At 37.8% G+C, this 22030-nt stretch overlaps 4 protein-coding genes across 4 annotated transcripts; 2 read left to right on the top strand and 2 right to left on the bottom strand.

Annotated features, from left to right (window-relative positions):
• Positions 1-2579: 2579 nt before the first annotated feature.
• LOC106444499 lies at positions 2580-6480 on the bottom strand. Its single transcript, XM_048776482.1, has 2 exons — positions 6070-6480; positions 2580-4565 (listed from the first exon to the last, which is right to left on the bottom strand). Exon 2 carries the CDS (start codon positions 4562-4564, stop codon positions 3500-3502), a length of 1065 nt encoding a protein of 354 aa, XP_048632439.1. The 5' UTR covers position 4565; positions 6070-6480; the 3' UTR covers positions 2580-3499.
• Positions 6481-12353: 5873 nt separating this feature from the next.
• LOC106439445 (RING-H2 finger protein ATL2-like) lies at positions 12354-13663 on the bottom strand. The gene has a single exon (XM_013880890.3). The coding sequence runs from the start codon at positions 13561-13563 to the stop codon at positions 12727-12729; it is 837 nt and encodes a 278-aa protein (XP_013736344.2). The 5' UTR covers positions 13564-13663; the 3' UTR covers positions 12354-12726.
• Positions 13664-15608: 1945 nt separating this feature from the next.
• Positions 15609-16908, top strand: LOC106444053 (bidirectional sugar transporter SWEET16; the record flags this gene model as incomplete). Its single annotated transcript, XM_013885584.3, has 4 exons — positions 15609-15842; positions 16113-16277; positions 16580-16699; positions 16780-16908. Coding segments are annotated over 4 exons (648 nt in total), but the record flags the coding sequence as incomplete, so codon positions are not given.
• A 1647-nt stretch (positions 16909-18555) lies between these two features.
• LOC106439442 (translationally-controlled tumor protein homolog) lies at positions 18556-19953 on the top strand. The gene is made up of 4 exons (XM_048776481.1): positions 18556-18811; positions 19127-19200; positions 19276-19562; positions 19647-19953. Exons 1-4 carry the CDS (start codon positions 18784-18786, stop codon positions 19762-19764), a joined length of 507 nt encoding a protein of 168 aa, XP_048632438.1. The 5' UTR covers positions 18556-18783; the 3' UTR covers positions 19765-19953.
• The last annotated feature ends 2077 nt before the right edge of the window (positions 19954-22030 follow it).

Genomic DNA, 22030 nt, shown 5'->3' with positions numbered 1-22030 from the left:
ATACAAGTTGACACAAAAAAAAAGCTTTTATGCTATAAAATCGGGGTAAAATTTATGAAATAAATACTTGTATTAAATTATACGCATAGTCATATGTTCCTTGATACACGGCGGTTACAACAAACTTAATCCAAATAACGACAAAATTAGAAGCATTTTTGGTTCACCGATGAAAAAAAACGTATGACAATGTCATTAACTTTTTAGTCGAATTAAGAGTGTTGCGTCCACGAGCGTGTGTAATCAATGCTTCCTAATATATAAAAATATACTACTTTTTTTTTTTTACTACAAGTGATGTGGTATTCTATCATTTTCTGTATAATCTTTACCTGGAAAATGAATGATTGAAGAATAGGGAGATTTTGGTAATTAGTCTGACGGTTTGGATTAGTTGAGCTAGGAAGAAATTTGATTCCATTAAAAATCATTTTTTTCGTCAAATGGTTTAATAAAAAAACCCATTATAATTGAATAATATTTTCGAAGGAACAACAAATATTTACATTTGTTTTTAATTATTCTACCAGTTATATTTTTATATTTTAATTCTGTTTTTTTTTTGCTTAGAACATTAACTAAAATTTTAAACATTAATCTTTCAAATAGAAACAAAAGATCCGACAGAGTAAATGACCAATCTGTGTAATATGCATTGAACGTCTCACGTTTGTCATGCAGCGTTTCTCAAAAAGGTAACGTTTTCGTTTAATTCACTATACTGTCGATCCATAGTGTACCAAAAATCCGACAAATTTAATCGGAAAGTTCGACTGTAAGAAAATAACAACAGCCAGTGTTTTATAACAGCTTCATAGAAACATGCATGGTCAAATATTTCGTGATAAATTCAAGAATGTTAAGTATAAGAGAATCCAACTGATGATCAATCAGCCAGCCATATTTCTATTCCCAGGATCGATCTTCAAAACCAGATCTTCAGCTCCCATTTTGTATTTCTCCATGCTCTCGTATAACAGTGCTCGTTGAACCAGAATGCTCACATTCTTCTTGTCGTGCTCAAGCACTTGCAATCACATTTATAACAAAACCATGAAGGACATGTTTCCATAGTTCATATCTGGTTATGTTCTTGGTTGTGAAAAGAAACCATCTATTGAGCAAGCATAACAGCAATCAGTGAACTGCCACAATGGTGACGATGCCACGACCAAAGAGCTGTTCAGTAATGGTATATTCTTCTTCTACAACTTGGCTCTAAAAATTCTATATTAACATATCAAATTTAACTCGCATTGTATCTTAGATTCCACAAGAACCAAAACAATAGCTAGAGAGTTCGTTCATGGATCAAGACTATAATGCATCCAAAGCCAAAACCTTTGTGCAGTCTTTCTCTTTAACAAACACATACCTTTGTGCAGTCTGATATAGCCTTCTTATACTCTCAACAAGATAGCCACTTTATGGCATCATCATACTGACCCTGTTTCTGGCTATCAATCCCCTTGGTCTTAGCAGATGTAGCTGATACACTCTGTAACAACCCGATCCCCCGGCGTCCGACCGGGGTTATCGAAGGGGCGTTATGGACACGTGTCTACTCATTTAGACAACCCTACGTGTCCCGTTACTGGTCCCGAGAGACGAGCGCATAACCTTCTTTGAAAATACCGTCACACCCACATCCATATACTTCTACTTACAGTCCTGCGCACAGGGAAAAATGGAAATGGAGGGGGTGAGCAACAAGTTACTCAGTGAAGTGGCTCTAGACCAGCCTGCCCGCATGACACTCTATACTACTCTATGCGGGAACTAGGACTGACTAGCCACTACAATCAGTTAATGCATTTTATCATTTCCTATCACCATCTGTAATTTCTACACACACTTCCATTCACTTCTAACAACCTAGTAATCAATCGATACAATGATCTCACTCATTGCCACACACGCCATCCCTAGACTTAACCGACTCATCTTACCAGTCCGACTAAATCCTATGACTTCTTTAACTTCCTGTACCCGACCATGAGCTAAAACCCTACAATGCATATCCTTTTCGTCTTTTCCTCTTTTCATCTTTTCCTCTTTTCCTCTTTTCCTCAGTGGGTAGCCCCCCACTAGGCTTCTACCCCATACTCATGTGGATTCGCCACATCTCCTATGGGTGCCTCCATATTCATGTGGATTCGCCACATCTCCTATGGATACCTAGCGTGGACTACTTACCCCACCTACTTTCCTTAGACTCTCTATATGCTTTCCCACCCATGCTTAACCTTAACAACGTTCTTTCATACTTTTACTTATCCTTTCACTTCCTTATCGCTTTCACTTAACCCTTTCCATTCCCAATTACTTCCCCTTTTCATTTCTACTTGTACTTGGACTCAATCACTAGACGCCACCCGTTATCGGTGTCACACACAATACACATCGCATTCAAGTTCTACTTCAATAACTTTTATAATCATTGTTCATCTATCACCCTAGCATTTATTTCTCTCTAGCATCCTAACTTCAATCGCAACCACACATGGGACATCACAACCAAGCAACCAAGTATCAGCTACCAATCAGCCATTACCACAACAATTCAATTCCGTTCATCAAGTCCCATTTATCAATATGAGGGTTCTTATGCATCATGATTCATTCCTCTATCATCCTAGCAATACCATGTACTATCAACCTAACTCCCAAACAGGGTCTAATCAACCCAACTCCAACATATAGGAGTATACAGAACCATGAAAGAAGGTTGGGTTCGAAACACTCCACCTTAGTCTTAGATCTGGATCTGGATCTGGAAACGAGGATTGAGAAGGTTGAGATCTGGTCAGCACCACCACTTCACGGCGCCGGTGAGAGGGAGAGAGAGAGAGAGCGTGCGACGGCAAGGAGAGAGAGAGGGTGACGGCGAGGAGAGAGAGAGAGAGCGACGCGCGGGAGAGAGAGAGAGGAGAGAGAGAGGCGGCGCAGGAGAGAAGGAGAGAGAGCTCGACGGCTAGGGTTTTCGACCTCCGGGAATTCTCTGCAGAGCTTCGCTTCAGATTTGTGATGAGGCAGGAAGGGAGACTGCATCTCTTTTTATAGTAAAGGGAAGGGGAAGCCCTAGGGTTTTGCCAAATGGGCCGTAGAGAAGCCCATATTCTTTGGGAAATTTTTATGGGCCAGGAACCGGGCCGTTACAATCCTCCCCCGTTAATCGGAATTCGTCCCCGAATTCCAAAGCCCACATCTTTCAGACCAATCGTTCGTTACCAAAATGGATTCACACATTCACACAACAATCAAGGGAGGCATACATGACACGATAACTCTACTGGAATCTTTAAAACCAACGAAGGAATGTCATAAATAATAAAAGGAGTAGGACTACAATAGTTTGTAAAAGAAAACTCAGCACATCTGCACAAATACAGAATGCCGTAAATAAGGGGAAAAACACCAACCCCAATAACCAATAAATGAAATAAAACCAATAGCGGAACACGTGTCCTACTCCTACGAATCGTCCCTAGGATCTCGTCTAGCCACATTGACATGGCGAGGGGCAGCGGGACTCGGATCCCAGGTCTTCCTCGCCCTCTGCGACGCGGTCATCCTCGGCCTCCGCCTCCTTTTCCGCCAACCACTCCTCCGCATGCAGTGCTTGGTTAGCCATCCTTCTCACCAGTGCAAATTCCAGAGGCTCCAGGACTCCCACGAGTTCTTCACGAATATCCCCACGTAGCCCAGCCCTAAACAGATGACACCACTCCTCAGCTGGCTTCGGTTGACACATCTTGGCCGTATCCAAGAACTCCTCCAGGTAATCTCTCACCTTGCGTGGCTTCTGAACCATCTGGACCAGTACGTCACAATCACATGTCACTGTAGGTAGTTTTCGCGGACGCCCCCGCTTTCCCTTAGCGGGTGCCCCTACCGGCACCTCATGGCCATCAACGTCCCTACCTGGGTTTCCTCCTTCCATGCTCGAGAGAGCGGCCACATCGGCTGCAATCTTCTCTTCTGCCTCCATGGCGAAGCCTGCCATCCGCCTCACTAGCGCGAACTCCAAGGGCTCCAAAACACCCCTCAACTGCGCCTGGAGTTCCTTGCGTAGCCCGTTCTTATACCATATGCACCACGTCTCTGCATTCTTTGGTTTGCACAGCTTGGCTTGGTTGATGAAGTCCTCCGTGTATCCAGCGACTGATCGGTCCTCCTGAGCATTCTTGCTCAGCACTCCACACTGGCACTTCCCGGTGAACACCCTTGAGGGTCCCCCTGCTGCACTTGGCGTCTTGCATGGACGGCCACGCTTCCTCGGGGGTCCCTCTTCGGTTGCCAGCTGGAACCTCGCATTGCCCTGCAGTAGGCGTTCCTCCATAGCCATCCTCTGGAAATGTGGCATCAACACCTTATGCTTCACAGTCTGCTCGTGCGGGTACCTGAATGGAAACTCCTTGTACTGTTCTTCAGGATCCGGAAACATGGGTAGCACCAAGTTACCCTCCCTGTCGTAGTGACGCCTTTGGGCGTACTCCCTGGTGTTCCTCCGTCCGTAGTGCATACGCGGCATCCTCCACTCGTAATGGTCAAGCGAAAACATCCTGCAATAAAATTTCAATCAGAACCATAATAGAAGTATGGATATAGTGGGATTTTCAATTAATCTTTCACAATCCGAAAATACTCAGTAATTTTGCAAAAAATTTTTTTTTTTTTTTTTTTTTTTTTTTTTTCCGAAAACGAAATATATAGAAATGTTTTTTTTTTTTTTTTTTTTTTTTTTTTTTTTTTTAAACGTCGGAAATGCCGATCCCTTAGGACAGAACTAAGGGATCTTAACCCGCTCTGATACCAATTGTAACAACCCGATCCCCCGGCGTCCGACCGGGGTTATCGAAGGGGCGTTATGGACACGTGTCTACTCATTTAGACAACCCTACGTGTCCCGTTACTGGTCCCGAGAGACGAGCGCATAACCTTCTTTGAAAATACCGTCACACCCACATCCATATACTTCTACTTACAGTCCTGCGCACAGGGAAAAATGGAAATGGAGGGGGTGAGCAACAAGTTACTCAGTGAAGTGGCTCTAGACCAGCCTGCCCGCATGACACTCTATACTACTCTATGCGGGAACTAGGACTGACTAGCCACTACAATCAGTTAATGCATTTTATCATTTCCTATCACCATCTGTAATTTCTACACACACTTCCATTCACTTCTAACAACCTAGTAATCAATCGATACAATGATCTCACTCATTGCCACACACGCCATCCCTAGACTTAACCGACTCATCTTACCAGTCCGACTAAATCCTATGACTTCTTTAACTTCCTGTACCCGACCATGAGCTAAAACCCTACAATGCATATCCTTTTCGTCTTTTCCTCTTTTCATCTTTTCCTCTTTTCCTCTTTTCCTCAGTGGGTAGCCCCCCACTAGGCTTCTACCCCATACTCATGTGGATTCGCCACATCTCCTATGGGTGCCTCCATATTCATGTGGATTCGCCACATCTCCTATGGATACCTAGCGTGGACTACTTACCCCACCTACTTTCCTTAGACTCTCTATATGCTTTCCCACCCATGCTTAACCTTAACAACGTTCTTTCATACTTTTACTTATCCTTTCACTTCCTTATCGCTTTCACTTAACCCTTTCCATTCCCAATTACTTCCCCTTTTCATTTCTACTTGTACTTGGACTCAATCACTAGACGCCACCCGTTATCGGTGTCACACACAATACACATCGCATTCAAGTTCTACTTCAATAACTTTTATAATCATTGTTCATCTATCACCCTAGCATTTATTTCTCTCTAGCATCCTAACTTCAATCGCAACCACACATGGGACATCACAACCAAGCAACCAAGTATCAGCTACCAATCAGCCATTACCACAACAATTCAATTCCGTTCATCAAGTCCCATTTATCAATATGAGGGTTCTTATGCATCATGATTCATTCCTCTATCATCCTAGCAATACCATGTACTATCAACCTAACTCCCAAACAGGGTCTAATCAACCCAACTCCAACATATAGGAGTATACAGAACCATGAAAGAAGGTTGGGTTCGAAACACTCCACCTTAGTCTTAGATCTGGATCTGGATCTGGAAACGAGGATTGAGAAGGTTGAGATCTGGTCAGCACCACCACTTCACGGCGCCGGCGAGAGGGAGAGAGAGAGAGAGCGTGCGACGGCAAGGAGAGAGAGAGGGTGACGGCGAGGAGAGAGAGAGAGAGCGACGCGCGGGAGAGAGAGAGAGGAGAGAGAGAGGCGGCGCAGGAGAGAAGGAGAGAGAGCTCGACGGCTAGGGTTTTCGACCTCCGGGAATTCTCTGCAGAGCTTCGCTTCAGATTTGTGATGAGGCAGGAAGGGAGACTGCATCTCTTTTTATAGTAAAGGGAAGGGGAAGCCCTAGGGTTTTGCCAAATGGGCCGTAGAGAAGCCCATATTCTTTGGGAAATTTTTATGGGCCAGGAACCGGGCCGTTACACACTCGGTGAAGGTGGCGGCAGCGCATCGGTGGACCCGGCAAAGCTGCCACCTTTCGTAAAAGCATCGCTCTGTGCATTGCCTTTTTTTTTTTGTTAGCCTTTCCGGTTGTGCTTCCTGATGATTTTGATCCGAAACCAACCAAAGAACCCAAACGGGTCGCTGTCTGAAGGAAGACCAGAGCCCACTTAGGTTGCTCCCAAACAGTAACACCCGGGATTACTGCTATAATATAATCCTAACCACCACTACTCTTCATCCCCATGGAATAAGATCTCTTATTCGAACCTCAAGCAGCAGCAGGAGGGGTTTTTTCAACGGCACGTTTCCACTGGATTGCCCAATGGCGGACCCTACAAGATCTCCGAACAAGCTCGGATCCTTGTTCACAACCCCAATACCAGACCCGGATCGGGACCGGGAAGATGAACCACAAGTCTTACCGTGAATATCGCCGACCATTGATGATGATGATTCACTTCCCGGAAAAACGAAAGAATAGAAGAGGTAAAAATGTACGAATGTTACCGGGAGATTTCTTTTAGCGGTTTTTGTCCATAACCGGCGAAGGTGGGAAATAAAAGTAAACTAAATATTTTGCATTTTATAATTTCTTATTAATACACATGGAGTATTATTTATTTATTTATTTGAAATTTTTTACTTATTATAATTTTTTTTGAAAATTTCGTTATATACTATGTTCAACATTAATAAATAAATTATAAAAATCATTCAATATTACTTTTTCAATTATATAAATTAATAATTTATCTTGATTAATATAATTTTTATTAGAATACATTTTAGGATAATGACACAATATATATAAAAATTATTTTTTATTTTAAAATAATTATCTTTTATTTTAAAATATATTTTTATATTTTGTATAATTCTTATTATTATGAATGTTAATCATTTATCTTATCAAAGAATTTAAATTCGTATTTATTCTAGCAAATTTATATATTTTCGATAATTCTTATTATTATGGTACAAATGATACTAACCGCTCTAAATTTTAACGTGAAAGCTTCGTTTTGAAAAAACACTTTGCAAATAATAATATAGATAATTCTTATTATTAATAATGTTAATCACTTATCTTATAAAAAATTTAAATTCGTTTTTGTTCTAGCAAATTTATATATTTAATTCATTAAGGGTATAAACGATATTAACCGTTCTAACTTTTAACGTAAAAGCTTCTTTTCAAAAAATCACTTAGCAAATAATTGTATAGATAGATAGATTCTCATAACCTTACCCCTTTTGTTTGAGTTACCAATTTAACATTCAACTTACCCCCATTATTTTCACTTTATATTTTGATTTATGCACGTAACGTGTATTTTATTTAATAATTAATTTTAAAATTATTATCTTTTTACATATAAAAATCTGATATTTTAATAAATCAGTAAAATTAGTGTTTCTATGAACAAATATTTCTCATAAAATATTATTACATGATATATTTTAAAACTAGATGACTTCTCGCAATTTACTTTACATATTTTCTAAATTCATCCATTTAGAATGCCACATACCTATTTCACACAAAAAAACGATTTTTGAATCTTATTCTTTCTCGAAGATACAAACAAGAAAAGTAGAGAAACAATGCCCTATTAGTTACCTCTAACATCTTTTAAAACCGACGTAGTACTTGAGGGTTACTAACCCTCGCATGACAAGAGAAGGAAGAATCGCCAACAGTTTGGACTCTACAATACATGAGCTCTGACATCTTTGGTGTTGCGTTTTCTCCAGGATCAACACGTAGTCTTTGGTACACAAAACAAGAGCCAAGGATAAACAAAAAGTGTACATGTACAACACTTGTGACTAACTTCCAAGACTCTAGATAAAAAATCTAAGACATAACAAACACAAACAAAAACAGAAATAATTGTGATTACATACAAGACAAGTTGCCTGCTTTGCTCTGAAGCTAAATAATTGGAGTGACGTATAAGTAGAGGCGTGCTTACAGTGTATTGAAAAAAGCACTCGTTCTAGATCCCAGATTAATATGAATTTTTTAGAGCTCCAACATTTAAAATAGTATCTAATCTAGTAGTTTAAACTTATTTTATAGAAAAACCCTTTCCACATATTAGACTAACTAACCTTCTGAATTCATGTATTTTTTTTCCTTATATGATATAATATAACATAAACTTATTCTTTTACAGTGTTAAATTTATATATTTGGTGAAATTGATATATCATATTACAAAATTGTTTTCATTATAATTGTAAATAAATTTATTTTTAAAATTTACCTTAAGACCATAAAATTCTTCGCACGGTACTGCATATAAGACAAGTTGTCTGCTCTGAAGCTCTGACTTGTCATTTTAGACAACCCAAAAGTAAGATATTAACACCTTGAGTTAATCATGCTATTTTATTATCAAAGAAAACTGGTCAATTTTTTGTTTGTGTAGATAATTTTTTTTTATGCTTGACTAGTTGACATCTTATAGATGCGATGAATGATTGAGTAATGAGAACATTTGAGTTGAGTAAAGTTTTCGTAAAATAACGATCAATTCTAACGTGTTCGTATCATGTAGAAAAATCACTAATAAAAACATAAAAATGTAACGAAAGAAACATCCGATAATCACGTTTTGAAAAACGTGAAGAAATTATCGATACTATTTTTTTGACGTCTTATATCGATACTATTATATGAGTTAACATCTGCATATTTTTTCTAGGGCAATTGTCAATAATAGCACTTTTTGAAGTTTATGTCTCAAAAATAGCACTAGAAGGAAAAAATCACAAAAATTACATTCATTAAAGGGTAAAATATCTCTAATACCCTTGGTTTAAAATTAAATAAACAAACAAAAATAAATAAAAATAAATAAAATAAAAATGAAAAAAATGAAAAAAAGAATTTTTTTTTTATAGTTTCAGATTATATGTTTTCAGATTCGAAATTTTTATAATTTTTTTTTTCGAATTTTTTTTTTTATTTTTTTTCAAATTTTCTTTTTATAATTTAAAAATACTTTTTGAAACTGTTTTTAAAATTTTTATTTTTTATTTTAGTATTTTTTTTTTATAAAATTTTAAACCCTAATTCCAAAATCCCACCCCTTAACTCTAAACCCTAAGGTTTAGATTAATTAACCCAAAGGGTATAAGTGTATATTTACCTCTCTAATGAAACCTATTTTTGTGACTTTGAGCCTTGAGTACTACTTTGGGAACATAAACTTGGTTTGGTGCTATCCTAGTCTTTTTCTCTTTTTTTTTTCTATTGTATCACCTTTTACATACCTTTGAATATTGGTTTACTTATTTTGAAGTTTCTAGTCTTCAAGTTTTGATATAGAGAACTAGTCAATTATGCATACTTCCTTATGACGAACATCAACAGCAATATATGCGAGCTGTTAAGGTATTTGTATTGGAAATCTCTTAAGGTTAAGTTTCTCAAAATGTAAACGACTTAGAGCATTAACATTGGTAGAAAACACATAGATCTCTCAAATAATATTTTTAAATTATTTTTATTTTTATTTTTAAAATAAGTCACTATTTAAAAGACAAGTGAAAAACACAGTTCCTCGGCAAAATCAGAAAGATATTCGCAGAGAGCTGCTTTTTTTTTTTTTTTTTCCCGTCTGATTTTCATTTTCATTGATAGCAAAGGAAAGATACAAGATGGAACACTAAAGCCGGCGGAGCACATGACCTTCCCCGGAAACTAAACCCCAACAGGAACAAGGGGACCAAGAGCCCAAAACACACGGGCAACATACCAACATAGAAATATAAACAAATCCACATACTCCTTCAAATAACCCATAACCAAATCAATAGATGCAAGAGCACTGACTTAGAAAACTCTATGACTAGCCGGATATCATGCAATGAACTAAGCACAAGAACACGTAACGTAGAAGACTTCTTCGTGAAGAGCAGAGACCTCATCAGAACTACTTGTTCACGATTACAACACCGAACCACATCGATATCATCTGAACCACAAGTTCACGATGACAACCAACAAAACCCTACGCCAATACCAAGGCAGAAACCAGGAAAACCAGCAATCGAAAGAATCCTCAACTCCAACGCACCTTCGTCTTGAAGCTTTCGCACCTCAGCCTCAGTATATTGCTTCACAAAAGGAAGCCACCGAGGACAAACAGAGAGCAAAAGCAGACCAGGAAGTTCACTTATTAACAGGGCGAGAGGAAGACCACTTCGAAACCGGTAGATGAGAAGGTAACCTTGAACCTACTGCATCATAAAAACCAGAACCTTCACCAGCTCAACACACACCTCCACGTCACTGATACACCGTTGCTAAATCAAAGCCCAACTAAGCCACACTCTCAAAACCGAGAGATAAGATCCGGATTCAACCTCTATCAAGCTGTCTCGACACCACTAGAGAAAGGCTGAAGACACAGCCACTGCAAAACAGGAGAGCCACCAAAGCTTGAAACTTTACCTAGATTGGAGTCTCAGACGGAGGCCGGAGAAAGGTGCAATCGTATACACCACCGGCAGACACCCTTCCACACTTCCAGATCTCCGTAAAGTTCCATGGATCTGAGAGAACAAGAGCTCTTCCAACTGCTTTCAGTACACCGGGTAAAGGAGACGACTTTAAGAGAAGGAGAAGGAGTGAACAGACAAGAACAAGGACACATGACGACTTCAAGGACTAGATCCGGCGACCGCGAGAGGCGGCGGCCGCCAGATTAGGGTTTCACCACGAGAGCTTTTCTTTCTCTTCTTTTTTCTAACGCAGTGCTATGACTGAGCTGCTTTTTTTTTTCTCCACCTTTTTCTTTTTATTTTCTTCTGAAATTCTTTAATATTTTTAAATTAATGAGAGCTGGTGCAAGAGCTTACCGCTGCGCATGCTCTTATATTATATTTAATTAAGGAATTCGTAAAAAAATAATAAGATATTAATGTCAACAAATTTCATTTGAGAGAGATTAACATAAGTTTATAAAGTTGTAAGAGATTTAAGTTGGAAACATTGATAATAATATTATTTGTTTCTGGACTTATGTACTGTTCTCATTTGAAATGATTGGATTTGTATATTAGTGGGAGTTGTCATTTTGAATTGAAAAGAAAAACTATGATTATTGGAGTTGGAGATGGTGCAAGTTGTTACCTCCCTTTTTGTTGTGAACATGAATTTGTTGCAACATATAAACACATATATACTTAATTTAATATCACGTTGCGGTGTGGTAAGTAGGAGGCCCAAGACTTTGTCCACTTACGTGTAGAAACCAAGGGTCATATTTCAATGAAGTTTACAAATCAGATCCAATGAATTGACATGTTTACTTTTTTTTTTAAGAAATGAAAAATACTAAAAATAATAAATATAGTAATGAGGTGAGCGAATTGGAGTCGGAACTGGAATGTCGTAGACTCGTAGTCGTGTTGAACACCATATATCTCATTCTGAGTGTTACTTACCATGTCAAGACTCTTTAAACATGGATCCTATAGTTGGAAACTAATTGGTTGCATGTTTATAACTTTATATAAAGTTTCATTTGCGAAAATAACATGTAATATAATTCAATCAGATAAACATACGTAACCCGGCCACATAAATTACGTTTTATAATTGTAACTTGTATGTAAAGAAACGCAACAAATGTTCACACACAAAAAGGAGTATGCCTTGATTGTTTTTTTTTTTGCTTAACTTATTACTTTGATTGTTCCAACTGATGAATATTTACATTTACGATTAGGAAAGATGAATATGTTACCTACATTCTCTGTTAAGTATAAACAGAGGAACTTTATATTTGATTTGATCTCAAAGACATTAAGACTGATAACCAAATTTAAGCAAAAAAAAAAAAAAAGACATTGAGAATTTAAGATTGATAACCAATAAAGTTCTGTAAAGTCTCTATCATGAGTCCATGACATTGGATTTGTTATTACAGAAAGAGTCTGTAGAGATGGAAAAAGAGGAATAAAGAAAAATAAAAGTGAAATAAAATTCAACATCGACGACTGACTACGTATGTACATCTTCATACATATCTATCTAATCTCTTGACTAGTTAACAACTCCGATTACTCGTTAACAACTCCGATTACGCCACGTGTTCACGGGCTCTGAAATCAACAACTCTCGACAAAAGGCTTGTTGACTTTATCAATGCTGTAATAAAATTGTAGTTTCACTTGCTAAAACCAATAAAGAACATCCACGTGGCAGAATCACATAGTCTGTTCTCCTCCACGTTCGATATCTGACTCAGGCATCGGGATATGGCAGCTCGACGACGGCGAAGCTCCGGCAACGGGCGACGAAGCGTTTCTACGATCTCTGCTCAACATCCGAGTGAAAGATAACATCCGACTCATCATCGGCGACCTAAATGGTGAGTTTTGAGACGACTCGTGTTCAAACTCGCTGAAGTTCCTCCTCGGCACTTCAATAGCCGCTGGTTTTCTCCCCAAATCTTCCGGTTCATCACTCAATCCATAGCTCGAACCCGGTTCAGTTGTACAAACCGGTTCAGGAGAAATCATGATCACCACTTGCTCCTCCTCCGTTGGTCTTTCACTTCCGACGTGAGGCTCGACGAGAGAGCGGCAGAGAGGACACGTGGAATGAGAATGAAACCACATATCAATGCAGTCAACATGAAAAGTGTGTTTGCAACCGGGCAAAACCCGACCCGACTCGGTCTCTTCGAACTCGGAAAGACAGACGGCGCACTCGATAGGATCTTTATGTGTCGAGGCGGAGAAAGTGAAAATGGGGAGAGATTTTATGACGGTGGGGTCGAGACCGCGTGTGGGGATTACGGTGGAAGGGTCGGCGGCGAAGAACACCATTGTAGCGCGGCGGTTACGGCGGCGTAGGTGGCGTCTGCGAGCGCGGAGGAGGTACCAGCGAGCGTAGAGATGGAGGAAGACCATTAGAATGACGACGAAGAAGAGGATTACAATGGCGCTTATCATGATTTTGCTGCTCATGGCGTAGGTGGTAGAACTAGAGTTCTTTTCTTCGGGCGTGGCCATTGGATCTTGGTCGTTGAAGTTCATCATTCTTGTGACGACTTAGAGATTCTGAGAGAGAGAGAGAGAAAGAGAGTCAACTGGTGAAGGAAGAATAAGGTGAAGAAAGTTCGTGTGTTTAAAGAGTAGTAGCGAGAGACGTGACGTGAGAAAGCGCAACGTAATTACTTTGTTGGAATTTTCTAAGACATACGCTAAAGTTAACGCGTGAATATTATTTTTGACCATTCTGCCTTTATTCCTGTTTATCTTTTCTCATTTGCTGTAGTAGTTTACTCTGCTCTTTGATTCAGTAAAGTCTTTGATCGAGCTTATTCAACATTATCATCACTAAATCCCCTTACACCACTGGTTTTGGAAGTCACTGGCTCAACAGCTTTTTGACGAATCTTTACAGGTCCAATATGACATCTCGTTCGAAATGAGTCATTACAGAACTTATGTAGCTGACCAGCTATGGCAAAACTTTCTTACACCTGACAATAATACAATTTACAACAATAGTGGTGTTAAAATTTAAGTTATATCCACAATGGATCATACATCATGCTGAAGCAAATTTAAGTTTCTGCATAATCATATGCAACATGTGCTAGTGAAAGACATATCTAATATGTGTACCCTCTCCCTAAACTGCAACTGCATCATTGTATGCTTGTGATCAGAAGAATCAAATTAACCTTAGTTTCTCATGAGTTTCAGCTTCCGGTGTTACCTACTCATACACGCTTTCATTTGGTTATTCGGTCAGTTTCCTAAACAACGCATCAGCTTCATGAACTAGGCCTCGCCTACAAAATTCCATATCACTATTTTGTATGTTACAACATTAGGCTTCACTCCAAATTACCAGCCTAACACATCCCTTGAACAATGATAGTATAATCAACAATGCTAACATCCATTTCTCTCTTTCGCATGTACTCAAATATCATCAATGTTTTCTCTACCTTACATTTACAACACATACTATCTAGCAGAATGTTGTACGTCCTAGTATCGAGAGACCCACCATGAGAACCCATCATGACCGAGAACTATTTCTGCAACATTAGACTCGAAGAATAAAATCAGAAGTATGTGCTACTTTTTATAGAAAGTTATCTTCTTTTGTTTTCATGAATTTAGCAATTCCATCCATGATATAAAGATGAGATTCTAAAAATAACATAAATAATAATAATTAGTAAAACAATGAATGAAATTCTAAAAACTTGAAATATCCATATAATATTTTCTCTTTTATTTTTGGGAACTTTATCCTCATGGCATGGATAAGGGTGTTTCTTATAATCCTGAGTTGGGTCGAAAGCTGATGATGAGCTGTTTTGGTCTGGACTTTACCCAAAAATCAATTAGGTACTGGATCAATGTTATTTTTAATGTTTTTCTTACGTTTTACACTAAATTAGATATCGTCATGCTATTTCATCCATCCAAATCTTTTAGTAAATCACCGCTTTCAATTTCAATAGGGGTATAAAACAGTAAGAAGGAAAGGAATTTTTTCAACCTGAAAAGTGTAGACTTCTTTTTATCCTAAATCAAATATCCACATCCTACATGAGCCTTTAATTTTAGTATTAACGTCTTGTCGCATACTCGTTTTGCAGTCCGAAAGAGAATTTATATTTTATTGATACTACCATAAGCTCACATATATATCTCGTTTGTGGACAGATAAACACAGTCATTTCCTTATAATTTGCTCTCTCTCTCATTTTCTTGGATCAGTATTTCTTTGTTCTTTCTCTGTCTTCCTGAGAACCTCACCCCAGATATGGCAGAACTAAGTTTCTATGTTGGAGTTATAGGTAACTTATCATCTTATTTTCACTTGATTTAAATTATCAATGTACATCAAAGGATCATATATACACACATGACCATAATTTTATCTATATAATTTTTTGCTAAGTTTTTTTTATCTATATCATTAGGGCTGAGTTAGTTGTATATATGATTAATGCAGGAAATGTGATATCGGTGCTTCTCTTCCTCTCTCCTGTGTGAGTTCTCTCTCTTAATCAAATAATAGATGATTTCATTATAAGAAATAGGTCTTTAACTAATCGATTTACATTAAAATTAATATTAGGGAGACGTTTTGGAAGATAGTGAAACGGAGATCAACAGAGAAGTACGAGTGTTTGCCATACATTTGCACGTTGATGGGTTCGTCGCTATGGACATATTACGGAATAGTGACACCTGGTGAATACTTGGTCTCCACGGTCAATGGCTTTGGTGTTCTTGCTGAATCCATCTACGTTCTCATTTTCCTCTTCTTTGTCCCGAAACCTAAATTTGTACGTCTTCATCTCTACTTACATATTATTATATACATGTGAAAGTGATCTTATGTGTTTTTTTGTTGTTGGTTGAAATCTGCATTTTAGTATGATGGACAGATAAGATATTGCATTGATATGACTCAGATTAAAATCTGCTTAGCAGAATTTTTTAAATAATCTACTATGTCGGCGTTTCAATTGATAGTATTATGTCTGGGATATGCATGGTCCACTTTTACGTATTTAATATATATCTTCTTTCAATTCTTTTTTTCTATATTTCAGTTGAAAACAGTTGCACTGGTTCTTGCGCTGAACGTGATTTTCCCAGTTATAACAATTGTGGGAACAAGAACTGCATTCGGATATGCAAAAACACGTTCTAATTCAATGGGTTTCATTTGTGCTGCTCTCAACATTATCATGTATGGTTCTCCCCTTTCCGCCATTGTAAGTCTCTCCACTTTTCTTTGTATCAAACTATATATTACACACATTTTCTACGAACAAATGATAATAACACAAACACATGCAACAACTTTTTTTTTGTTCGTTCTTTTCAACAATTACCTATCAAATCAACCTTAACAAAGAAACAAAAAAAGTAAGAGAGAAATTGTATGGAGAGTATATATGAGCACGTGTATAAGTAACATATCAATGTCATTGTATATATTATCATTAGATGGTCTTTCTCATATACCCGTATAGTGTCGTTTTAATCAAATTTTTTGAATTATGGATCCTATCAGAAAACTGTTGTGACGACGAGAAGTGTGAAGTACATGCCATTTTTGCTGTCGTTTTTCCTCTTCTTGAACGGCGCGATTTGGGCTGTCTACGCTTTACTCCTGCATGATGTTTTCCTACTAGTAAGTAAAACTTTAAATACTAAAAATATATTTTAGTATTAATTACATGATAAGAAACTGATTATATTTTCTGTGTGTAGGTGCCAAATGGAATGGGATTTGTGCTTGGGACAATTCAACTCCTAATCTATGCGTTTTACAGAAATGCCAAACCTAACATAGTAGATGAAGAGGAAGCCCTCGCACCAAGCCAACCTCTCCTCTCATAGCAATAGCCAATCTATCATTTGTTTAGTGATGAATTTTAAAGAATTGTATTTGCTTTTTCTTTTGGCGATTGTTCATTTTGATAGCATTAATAAAAAGCCTTAGTTGAAAGATTGTGATTATGAATAAGATTTCAAAAAATTATTGATAAAGTTAGATAAACTATTATCATTTGTTATCAAAATCATTCAAGATGTAACTAATCAATCATTTATAATTCATGTGTCACATTGACATATTTCATGTTATTTAGTCATGAATTATAAAAACTTTTATAAACTTCATTGTTTCTGGTTATAAGATTTATTAATGTGCCTTATTTAACTAGTGATTTTTGAAAACAATTTCAAGTCCACTGATATTGAAATTGCTTTAAGAAATAGTTTTTACTTTTTAATGACTTCAAAGTGTTTTAGAGTAAATTCCATTGTTATATGTGAAATTAGATTAATTAATAATAATTCATAATAAGTAGATGCAAGAACTAACTACAGGGATTCCAGAAACGTACATCATATCGTGGCATAACTCTCCTTGACCTTGAGGAAGGCTAAACTTCTTGATGTTGCCAGTCGATGCAGTAACAAAAGCATTCCTGAAAAAGGCAGAGAGATAAAAGTAAAACAATGATGGTAAAAATAATTAGTGTGCCATCTCTGAGGTCCCAAGGTAAAAATAATTAGTGTACGATCTCTGAGGTCCCAAAATTTAATGGTTGAATCATGAGATCGGTGACAACTTTATCAACAAGACAATAAACTGAAGAGTTGAAATAATACTTATGCTTGTAAGCTCAAGAGTTGGAACAAAACCTAAAGAGGTAAATCCCAACAAAGTAAGACACAAAAAGCTTAAACAAAAGCAAACCAAACATAAAGCCCAAGAAACGAACAACAAATTAAACGGTCTAGAACACTAGGTCCAGTAAACCTTACAGTTTGCGGCCATAAATCTACAAAGAAAAAACTCGTTGGGGAAGAAAGAGACACGCACCCCACGTGTCCAAACGCCCATCGTTTAAAAAACACGCGTCAAGATGCAGATCGATCTTCCTTCCTCCAGTGTCAGCGCAGAAACGCGACGGAGCTCCGTCACCGATGAAGCCGAATCAGTGAAAAAACCGACTAAAACAAAGCAGCCTTCACGGAAGATCAAGGCAAAGAACCTTAACTGATAGATCTACTCTTTAGAAAAAACATCAAACGTCTACAATCGATCTGAGATCCGATTTTCCTAACTGAACGAACTCCACTTTTAATGATTCAGATAAGCATGAAGATGGCTACGACCCTAACTACGGGGAGGAAAAAGACACCAGAATAGCAGACCAAGAAACGATTGGACTGGAGAAGATCAGAAGAGTAAATCGAGAACAACCGAATTGACCTGATGAGAAGCCGACGAAGAAAGATACTATGGGAGCCATCCCTTCCCGAAGACCATAAGCCGGTGAAGACGGTGATAAGGGATCCACCGCTTCCCAGAATATCGCAAGCCCGACCATCGGGATTCTGAGTCGGAAGAGAACCGACAATAAGGGCTTCGACGCTCTCTCTTTGAAAGATACGAGAGAGATAAAGAGAGAGAGCGGAGCTCCTTTTCGGGCAATGTTACTATTTTACATAATCATTTCCACTTTTTATTATAAAAAAAAAAAGTAAGGATAAAACAGAAATTTGGAAAAAAGAGAAAACCCAAAATAGTAAATTCGAATCGGGAATATTATTACAGTATTATCCTGTTGTTCTCCATCGGAAACCCTCGATACACTCGGCTATAAAATAGCAAAGGGCACGACCTCGTTTCAAACCCCCTCGTCGCTGCTGCGTCTCTCTCTCTCCCGCAACCTCCAGATAATAAAAAAACAATAAGCGACCATGTTGGTGTACACCGATCTTCTCACCGGTAAGCTCACATCGTTATCTCACTCTCTATATCTTCGATTCGATCATGGCTTATCCTGATTTCGATATAATCAGCTTCGAATTGCAATTTCGTTAGATCTGTGATCGCATCTTAGTGAATTGGCACTTGGCTGCATCGTTATGTATATCTTGTTTCTGTATATTGATTAGATCTGTGATTGATTGTTATATCAATGCTAATTTCGTTGGATTTTAGGGGTTTTTATTCGATTTTAATGCAATTTGTACGAATTGGTTTGGTTTATAATCTAAACTTGAGCTCAATTGTGGTTTATTAATTAATTAATTTTTTCAGGTGATGAGCTTCTCTCTGACTCTTTCCCTTACAAGGAGATTGAGAATGGGATTCTTTGGGAAGTTGAAGGAAAGGTTTGTATTGCCATCATCAAACCCCATCAAAGTTTCATCCTTTGTTCTGATTTTTTGTTTGGTTTTATGATTCAGTGGACTACCAAGGGATGTGTAGAGGTTAACATTGGTGCCAACCCATCTGCTGAGGAAGGTGGTGAGGACGAGGGTGTTGACGACTCTGTTGAGAAAGTTGTTGACATTGTCGACACTTTCAGGCTTCAGGAGCAGCCCACTTACGACAAGAAGGGGTTCATCGCCTACATCAAGAAGTACATCAAGCTTTTGACGCCCAAGCTCACCCCGGAACAGCAGGAGGAGTTTAAGAAGGGTATTGAGGGAGCTACCAAGTACCTTCTCCCCAAGCTCAAGGACTTCCAATTGTAAGTTTTTTTTTTTTTTTTTAACTTCTCTTTATCTAATCAGATTGAAATCTCATTTATGGTTGTTTTGATGCAATTTTGCAGCTTTGTTGGGGAGGGCATGCACGATGACAGCACTATTGTCTTTGCTTACTACAAGGAGGGTGCTACTAACCCAACATTTTTGTACTTTGCACATGGTTTGAAGGAGGTCAAGTGCTGAGTGAGAAGCTCTTTGTCGGGTTACTATGGTCGGGTCGCAGCGACTCTCAGTTTATGCTTATGTGTTGTGTTTTTGGTCGTCCCCCTATTAAAATTTGTCTACCAGTTTGCTTTTTTCTTTCTTGCGTCTTGTGTTCTGTGTTGGGAGATTGTTAAGTTATTTGATCTCGAATACAAACGGTTATTTGAATTTTGGTCGTCTACTTTTCTCTAGTCTTTAATTTGATCTCTCGTTGGCTAATTTAAGTTTTTGGTAGTACTGATTTGAGGCAAATCTACGAACTCAAGCAAGTTTCGATTCAGATCTGCTTTAGTGCAAATTGTTGAAATTCATTTCCCTGTTGGAATATGCTTTAGAATGATGCGTTTTACTTTCTAAAAGGTTTATAGAAAAAGAAAAAAAAAAGTGGTATAGACATCATGCTGCCTCTCCGCATGTCTGAAGGACATTTACATCACACGTGGAAATCTATCTGTTAATATTCTCGCAAGTCGCACCGATTGACTTCTGAAGTTGCGAGGCAAAATTACAAAATGTGGACGTAAATAGTAAATACGGTTTCTTGTTTTACTTATCACATTCTTGATTCTTTAGAGGGTAAAGAAAACATGCTTAAAGCTGTGTTAATTGCTCAACGTGAACTTTATGTATATGTTAGTTTGTATTTTTGTGTAGGAGATGACAAACCAATTGCGTTGGTACGTAATTGTGTCTCAAGTAAAAGGAAACGTGATATGATCGATTTGACGTTGCTCCTACCCTTTTTTTTTTTTTTTGAGCAACTGTTGCTCCTACCCTCATGCCTCAAATTCGAAGTCATTGTCTACTTCAAAATTTATTGCTCCTTTTCGTTTTTAGCTTAAAACTTTTAGCAAATGATCAAGTCCACACTATTAATTTGAATTTTAGAACGGTAAATTAAAGGAAAATGAAGACTCCTTTCATACTGTTTAAATTTATTGCTTAAATTCAGAAATCATTTAATATTGTAATGCTTTTAGGCAAAAGCCAAAGCTTTTTGATTCAAAAGCAAGTCATCCACAAGCTTTGTTTGCCACCACTTCTCTACTTTTAAATATTCTTGCTCTCGTATTTTTTTTTAGATTATACAATACACAAACAAGTATGGTAGCTTTTAACATGCACACATACATACAGTCATACAACTAAACAATTTTTTTGTCTGCCTTACTAGTCAGAGGAACTACTTGTCTTCATATCCCCAAGAATTTTCAGACCGTGAAGAGAAAGTGAAGGAAGTGTCACCACTTCGTGGTAAAGGGTTGCGGGAAGAAAAACAAGACAGACCACAAAACTTATCTAAAAGAGATGTCAGGCTATAGGGCCTTGACAAACTTCAGACAGAACACAAGTGAAACTGCTTCGAGGCAATATGAAACCGACCCTTCACTTGATGAAAACATTGATGCACTGCTGGAGGTAAAATTCTCACTTAGACCTCTAAAACATAAGCAATGGTAGAACTTGTTGTAATATCTCTGTTTATTTCTTATCATAACCACCACCACATAAGTTTAGCAGGAAGAGGAAGCTATGATGGTTGCACACCGAAAAGAAATGGAGGATACACTGAGATTGTTCGCGAGGTATGTAAACGTGACTAATGATTATACACGGTTTTTAGACTATTATCGTTTTTTTTAAGTTTCTATTTTTCCATAACATAATCAGGAGATGAAGCTTCTAGGGGGGAAGAACAACCAGGAAGCCTGATAGAAAGCTATGTAAAGCAATTGAGCTTTGTCTTGTCCCGGCAAGCAGCCGGGCTTGTCAGTCTCCAAGCCAAGTTTGCTCGGTCTATAATATACAATCAATGTGAATCAAACTCTATATTCTCAGTCTACTGAAAAAGAATTCACCATTTATTGAGTGAAAATATTTTGAATCTAACCAGATAACAAGATTTTTGCCGCATTCATCATAACTAGTATCATGTTTAAAAAAAACTAGCATCATGTTTGTGGAAACAAGTTCACGAATCTAACATTTAACCGGAGATAGTACACAGGACTGGCCTAAATCTAAAAGACAACAAAAATCATCATGGTTTATTTTGAACCTGTCACATGTAAACTAACATTGGCCTGGTCTAAGCCTGTCCAGTCCATCCTTATTAGAGAAAGCTCAGAGAGCTCTAACTGGGTCCAAATGAGCTGTTGTTTGATCCCAAAGAAATCAATGCCAGCTATTAAGATTGATGTAACCATTCGAATCTACCTAAAATTAAATTTTTATGAAAAGAAAA

The sequence above is a fragment of the Brassica napus genome, chromosome A3 (genome assembly GCF_020379485.1).
Source record: "Brassica napus cultivar Da-Ae chromosome A3, Da-Ae, whole genome shotgun sequence".
In the NCBI taxonomy this organism is placed as follows: domain Eukaryota; kingdom Viridiplantae; phylum Streptophyta; class Magnoliopsida; order Brassicales; family Brassicaceae; genus Brassica; species Brassica napus.
Note: the sequence above shows the minus strand (reverse complement) of the source record. Positions and strands in the feature narration are given on the sequence as shown.